The 7,332-nt window shown below is 40.4% G+C and overlaps 1 protein-coding gene across 8 annotated transcripts in view; it reads left to right on the forward strand.

Moving 5' to 3' along the window:
* LOC308481934 (cadherin-10) overlaps positions 1-4,327 on the forward strand; it is a 148,708-nt gene extending 144,381 nt beyond the window's left edge. For 7 of the 8 annotated variants that reach the window (XM_081014772.1, XM_081014773.1, XM_081014771.1 and 4 more), the window contains one exon: positions 2,847-4,327. In XM_081014772.1, the coding sequence (XP_080870898.1) occupies positions 2,847-3,340 (494 nt within the window). In that variant the 3' untranslated portion in view covers positions 3,341-4,327. The remainder of the gene's footprint in view (positions 1-2,846) is intronic. The other variant, XM_081014775.1, reaches the window with a different exon arrangement.
* The last annotated feature ends 3,005 nt before the right edge of the window (positions 4,328-7,332 follow it).

The raw sequence follows: 7,332 nt of genomic DNA on the forward strand, positions 1-7,332 counted from the left end.
TGAGAGTCTCATTTTTTACAAGGGGAACTTTTGCATTAGAGAGTAAAGGAAAGAGCAGACGAGAAGAAATGCTGCCATACCTTAAAAAAGAAAAGAGGAAATTGAATTAAAAGTGTGAATCAGCCTCTACTCTTTGGAGATAACAAGCTCGAGTAGAGTTCCGTTATTCTCTCTCTTTCTTCCTTTAACAAAATAATAATAAAAAAATCCTAAGTTTCCTACCCCCTCCTTTAAAATAAACTTCCAGGGCACTTTTCAGCCTAAATTAGGAATACTTTATCCGCGTAAACAAATTGTGCAACGTATGAAGAAATGAGTGAATGACTTAAAATAGTCAGCAGCAGATTTCACGGTGAAGCTATGCTGCTTACCTTACTGCTGACTGGTGGAACCAATTGCAGCACTTTGGGGAGGGGAAATGGTGCCAGTAGAAAGGTGACTGGCTCTGCTGGCAAATTTGCATTGCAAAAACCTTTCTTCCATCCTGGCCCCCTCCTTACCATCCCAGTACACTGCAGTGACTCAGCCACACAGAGGTCAGGTGCGCAAAACAGCCCCACCAAGCCACCCTAGCTGAAAATAGTACACTCTTTAATAGGGATTATGGGGTCAATTAAACATTTTTTTTTAACTGTGGATTTCCAATTAGCTTTGCTGTCACTTCTTTCCTCAAAAGAAGGCATAGTTCCTGCTTCAGCAAGCAGATCTGAGGGAAACGAGATGGGATATGTCAAAGAACAGCTGTCAAGTTTGAAATGACAATTAGCAGCTACTTTTCGAAGCAAAAGAACAAAGGAAGCATTAGTTAAGCGTTGCATTTTACAGACTATAGCACTAAAAAAGAAGAAGGCTATTTTGGGCAGACTGTTTTCAGTATTTGGTTAAAGTGCACTTTCCGTAGGTTCTGGGCAGACAAAAGGAAATTCTTTCACATAATGCATAAGTAATTTAAGGAATTCACAACCAAAATATGCAGTGATGGCATACAGATGATTTTTTTTTTTTTTAAAGTTTAGTCTTATTCAAGGGGGATAGAACTCTCAACAGCTGTTAGGATAGCTAAGAGAAACATCCACGTTCAGAATAAATACCTTGTTACAGGCCACCCCAATCTCTCCTGAGCAGAAGCCATATTTTAGGGGTCTTGGCACTTAACCTGGGTTTGTGTTTCTTGGGAATGAGGCACAGAGGAGACTGCCGTGTCTTTATGAAATATGGTTTATTTTTGCACATATTTACAACCTGAGATTTGGTGGAGGGCGTGGAGAACATTACACCCCAAGAGTGCCTCTCGTTCTTCCTCTCATAGCTTCAGCAAACTTGATTCCAAACACCCTCTGTTACCCCTGGTAACTTCACCCTCTCAGTTCTTCTGTTACTGTCCACTTCTCAGCTGGGAAGAAAGATGGCATCTACACAGTCAAGTGTTCTTAATGGCCTGGTGCTTAGCTGCCTTTGGGTTCTTAATGGCATCACTGTCAGCAATCTTCTGAACAGAAGAATTGGTTCAACCTGCGTTTTTCATTGGCCTGGCATCTTCCCTTCATAATCTAAATATTTGCCAAATTCTACCCTTCATTAAATTTAGGGGAGTCTTGTGCCCTTGCAAATGCATAACAACATTTTCATTGCTAGAGCAATAAATAATAAATAATGAAACCTCACACCCTTCCTGTGAGTTTCCAGAAGTATTGCGGTAAAAAACAAAACAGATTGACCTTCTTGGTTTGATTCATCCAAGGAATTTCATATGTTCTCATTTCATCTATTCTGGACGTCAAGGGTCAGGATTACAAATCCCCCACGAAGTTTCTTGGTAGGTTTCTAGCAATGGTTGCACATAGATTAATATTGTTATAGATTTAAGGGGGTAATGCCCCAAACCCCATACATGCCAGGGTTTCAACTAATTGGGATATGGATTAAAGTGCAGAACTGTGCCAGATAGGGAATTCCTGGGCTGACTTACGCAAACCAGCCTGACTGGCTGGCTGAAGAGCAAACTTGATAACATGACAAAAGGTGTTGATGGCCCACTGGGGAGTGAGATGTTACCAAGGGGGTGGGGTGTATGTTTGAGGGGACAGGAAAAGGGTTTCTGGGAAGAAGAAGCAGGAAGAAGAGTTGAGATCCATCTTTGGGGGAGGCTGCTTGCCCTGCTGCCTCTTGAAATGACCATACCATGAGATCTGGACTCCCTCCATGCAGACTGAGGGTGTAAAAAGGCTAATAAACCATATTTCTTAAAGGCATAGCAGTCTCTGCTGCACATTCAATTCTCCAAAGAAGGACAGACCTTTGGCGAGTGCATGGCTGGGCTCTTGCCACCGCTTGGCAGAGAGAGGGGCAGGCACATGACTTTTGAAACAATATGGTCCAATATTCATATATTTGGTATAAAAACACACAACAACAGTGTGCTGATTTGATACAGGATGCCAAATACATCATAGAGTACAGTGGGACCTTGGTTTTCAAACATCTCAGTTGACGAACATTTCAGTTTTCAAACGCCGTAAACCCAGAAGTAAATGCTTCGGTTTTCGAACACGCCTTGGAAGTTGAATATGCCATGTGGCTTCCGCTGAGTGCAAGATCCTGAGGCCTAGCTGTCGGCTATTGAGTTTTCAGTTTTTGAACGTTTCAGAACTTGAATGGTGTTCTGGAATAGATTACGTTTGAAAACCGAGGTACCACTGTATTACCAAATAGAGCATGGCTGAAGTCTTGCACTGAGCTGGTAAAAAATAGTAATAATAATAATAACAACGATGGACACGACAGACATGTTTGTTAGTATCGCAAACTGCAATTCCTTCTTAATGGTGTTCTTTCTTTTTTCCAAGTTATAGTGGTGTTGTTTGCGGCTCTAAAGAGGCAGCGAAAGAAAGAGCCTCTGATCTTGTCTAAGGAAGATATCAGAGACAACATTGTGAGTTATAATGATGAAGGTGGTGGAGAAGAAGACACACAGGCTTTTGATATTGGCACACTGAGGAATCCTGCGGCTATCGAAGATAAGAAGCTACGCCGAGATATCATCCCAGAAACATTATTTATACCACGGAGGACTCCTTCTGCCCCAGATAACACGGATGTCCGGGATTTCATTAACCAAAGGTTGAAAGAGCATGATAATGACCCCTCTGCGCCACCGTACGATTCCCTGGCAACTTACGCCTATGAAGGAAATGATTCTATAGCTGAATCCTTGAGTTCTTTAGAGTCTGGCACTACTGAGGGAGACCAAAACTATGATTACCTCAAGGAATGGGGGCCTCGGTTTAATAAGCTTGCTGAGATGTATGGTGGAGGCGAAAGCGATAAAGACACTTCCTAACCGACCGTAGGATATACAGTTTTTGTTCATTTGAGAGGAAGTAACTTTACAGACACCTTCTCCACGTGACAATATTTGATGTTCAGGAACGTTTTCCTGCCACTCAGCACAATGGGTTTTTTTTCCTTTCCTTTCTTTCTCGTTTCGTTTCGAATTTGCTCATTAATGTCCTTTATTCTTTCTCGTAGAATGTCACATGGAATATATACAGCATTTTATTTAACCCCTTTCCAAAAGCCAAAGCTATTGAAATTCAGTGTGGTCCAATTTATGAAATAAAGGATACACTACCTTTGTGCAGGTTTATAATCTCCCAAGCAACCATAGATTTGAGTTGCTTTCGTTAAATACATGTTCTACACTTGCAAATACAGCTTTTTTAAAAGACCCAGACCGTGATCCACAGAGGGTCATGAATGCACGTTCCACATGCACTCCTATGTTTTTCCTTAGAATTTTATTTCTTTTTCAGGAACTGCCCACACAAGACCCCTGGAGAGCTTTCCAAAATCTTGCACAGAGAGCATTCTCCCCAGAATCGACATGCCTAGAAAACAAGGGGCTTCTTTTTCTGTTACAAAAAAATTAATCTTCTGAATAACAGCCCAGTGTGCAAAACCCATCAGATTTTCCAATAAATTCTTTGAATTTTGCTATAGGTGAAATTTCAGTGGCACTTCTGGTTTGTGGGTTCTGTTTGTGCAATTTCTGAAAAAGGACGTGAAAAACAATTAAAATGAATGCACAGAACCTCTGTGCACTTCTTTTTAGAGATTGTGGCCCTGGAAGAAGAAGAAAACATATGTCCCTATTCTGTACATTACAAATTTCCCTGAAAATATACACGTGGTGTTAATGTGATATGCAGCTGGTTTAAAAAAGAAAAAAAAAACTTTGTGCAACTTCATTTCATCAGATTCTATCTGCCAATGTTTTATATTTATATTTTTGTATTTATTTTTAAGAAATAAACCAGTTTTATAACGATATTGTTGCCTGCCTGATTTATAAAGAACATGGCCTTTTATCAGTTTAGAGGGTTGTGCTTTTATACACATTTATTTTGTTATTTCTGGACCACTTGTCCTTCCAAGGAGCTCGCAAATATTTAAATACAATATAATCCAAGCATAAAATCATAGTGTAAAACAGAACTCATCTAATAGCAGCTGCAATTAGGTGCACATAAGCCCCATTGAACTCAATGGGAAATTTCAGCAGATAGATATATCTATAGCTATGAAGAAAAATAGAATCACTGACCTTGAAAATATTAAGGAATTGCAACCTCATTTTGAAGCTGACTCCCACTCAATCCTTACCATCTAATGTATGTGAGTTTATGTGTGTCCCATTATAACTATGCAAAAAAATTCATGCAATACAGCTAGTGGCTGTATACTAGTTATACTGCAATGTTAGCTTAAGTGCAGTTCTATGCATTGCAATGGGACTTACTGTCAGGCAAATAATGGATATAGGATTAGGATCACAACCCAGTTTAATTGCTGGTCTGACTCTCGACCATATTGCCTGGAAATGGTTACACTTTAGCTCTTCCACAAGGGAATCTGGTATGAAGGAAGTGAAAAAATGGGATCCCATTATTTAACCAATATAAGAAGCCATCTCAAATAATGGCCCTGATTCAGCTTTGAACTACTCAGCAGAAGGTATGTTTGCTTGGAGGGAGGGGCTACATTCAACATGTTGCTCCCATTCATGAATGCTGATGAGCTAGATTACCCCAAACTGGCCTAGAACAATTTACCCTTAATTTAATAGCAGAACTAATTGGAGTGTAGCAAATGCTAACCCTACCCAAAGCTTAAAATCCTAGCAATTGAACCATCAAACCGTGAGGCAAACATATTTTCAGCAAATCCTGAACTGCAACACAATTGGTACCCATTCTTTGTTTTTTTTTTAGGAGGAGGCTATTTCAGAGTTTGGCTGTCACAGAAAAAGTCCTCTTCATGGTTGGTAGCAGATGGATGTCTGCAAGTTGTGGTATAACCAGGAGGTCATTTGATGGTAAACACAGTGTTTAGGCAGGTCAACATGGAAGAAGCCATTATCTCAGGTATTCTGGTCCCAAGTTGTTCAGCGGCTTATTCATACATAAAGTTTCAACTTGATCCAACAGCAAAATGGCAGCCGGTACAGTTCTTTCATTAAATGTGTTACATGGCAGAAGCCAGATGCATCACACAACAGCCTAGCTAGATCCAGCTTCTAGAGCCCCACAAAAAGCATATTGTAGTAACTAAGACACAAAGATAACAATGGTCACTATGGCCAAGCTATTCCCACCTAGGAAAAGCTGTAGCTGGTACACCAACTGAAGCTGATAAGAGGGGCTCTTTGTCACTTGGGCCTGTGGTGACATGATAGCTCTAGGAGCACCCCAAGACTACAGACTTGTTTCTTCAAGGGCAGTGCAATCCCATCCTGGACAAGTAAGATGCCTAACTTCTGAACCCAGAAACCACACACACACCTACAGGACATCCATTTTATCAGTCATCCAGCACACCTCTGTGTCCAGACACTAGTCTAAGACCTCATGATTCGGATGTACAACCTCTCCTGATTTGTGATTCAGAAAAGTGGATTTAGATGACATCAGCATGGTGATGGCACTGGACTCCAACCCTCCTAATGCGCTTTGTTTTACCACCTGTATCTGGTGTTCATTTAGACAAGACCATTTAGAACAGGCCTACCTCAAGTCAAGAGACTTCACTTCCTTCTCTAAGCAGGTTTCTGCAGATATATTGTCTTCCACCAATAGCCTGAATCTAGCAGTTCTGATGTGTGTTGGAAGAGAGGATGAAGTTAAGTGCTGTAGAGGTAGCTGAGACACCCTTGTAGAACCATTTGGAGGTAGCATAGTATACAATGGTACCTCGGTTTTCAAATGTAATCTGTTCCGGAAGACCGTTCGAGTTCCGAAATGTTCAAAAACTGAAAACTCAATAGCTGACAGCTAGGCTTCAGGATCTTGCACTCAGCGGAAGCCGCAAAACATGTTTGACTTTTGAGATGTGTTCGAAAAATGAAGCATTTATTTCTGGGTTTACGGTGTTTGAAAACCGAAACGTCCAACTTCTGAGACATTCAAAAACCGAGGTACCACTGTATTAGCAGAATGTGTGGTTTGGCCCAAGCCATGTTTTGGATCTGACAATGCTGGTGGCTCTCTAGTTGAATATTCCTGTCAATGGAAGGATGAGCAATCATTTTTTTGACAAGGGATCACTCACTGACTTTGCCTGATGACTAGATGGGTGGGGTATAAAAAATAAATTTATTACTACTACTACTACTACTGCTACTACTACTATTTGGCAGTTACATTAAGTAATTCAATCTAAGAATGTTCATCTATACTATTTACTTTTGAGGTGGGAAAATCTTCTTGCCTTTTCTTATAAAGCGAACGTCAGTTACGGAATAACTTTCTGAAGAGACAGAATCAAACCATGGTCATTTGAAACAAATATTGTAACTGTGCATGCAGTGGAATAAAACACTGTACAAATTTTCAAGCATGTTTATCATTTTTTCAATAACTGCTTAAGCCCACAGAGAATGAGGAACTCCACGTCCGCTAACTAAATTAAATATCCTGCTTCAGGGCCAAAACAAAGAACACCTTCAGATGGACATGATTCTAACCTGAGGGCTCAATCCATTCTGCTTATGAAGATAAATTATTTTGAACACTTATGTGCTATCAAATGCCAAACATATTGAGAGGGAAGGTTGCCAGTTTAATATGAAGTATTTTAAGAGCAGAATTAGCTGTTCTAATATATTTTAAATTTCAGGAAGTAGAGATGACCCCCTACCCATACACATTGGAAAAACATGCAAGGGAGGTTGCAAGCCTGCAGAAGATACATCCACATACTAAAGTATAGGCATGGAGCTGTCGTGTAAACCACTGAGCCTCTTGGGTTTGCCGATCAGAAGTCGGCAGGTTGAAT

Source organism: Podarcis pityusensis, assembly GCF_964106645.2.
Source record: "Podarcis pityusensis genome assembly, chromosome: 7".
Lineage (NCBI taxonomy): Eukaryota > Metazoa > Chordata > Lepidosauria > Squamata > Lacertidae > Podarcis > Podarcis pityusensis.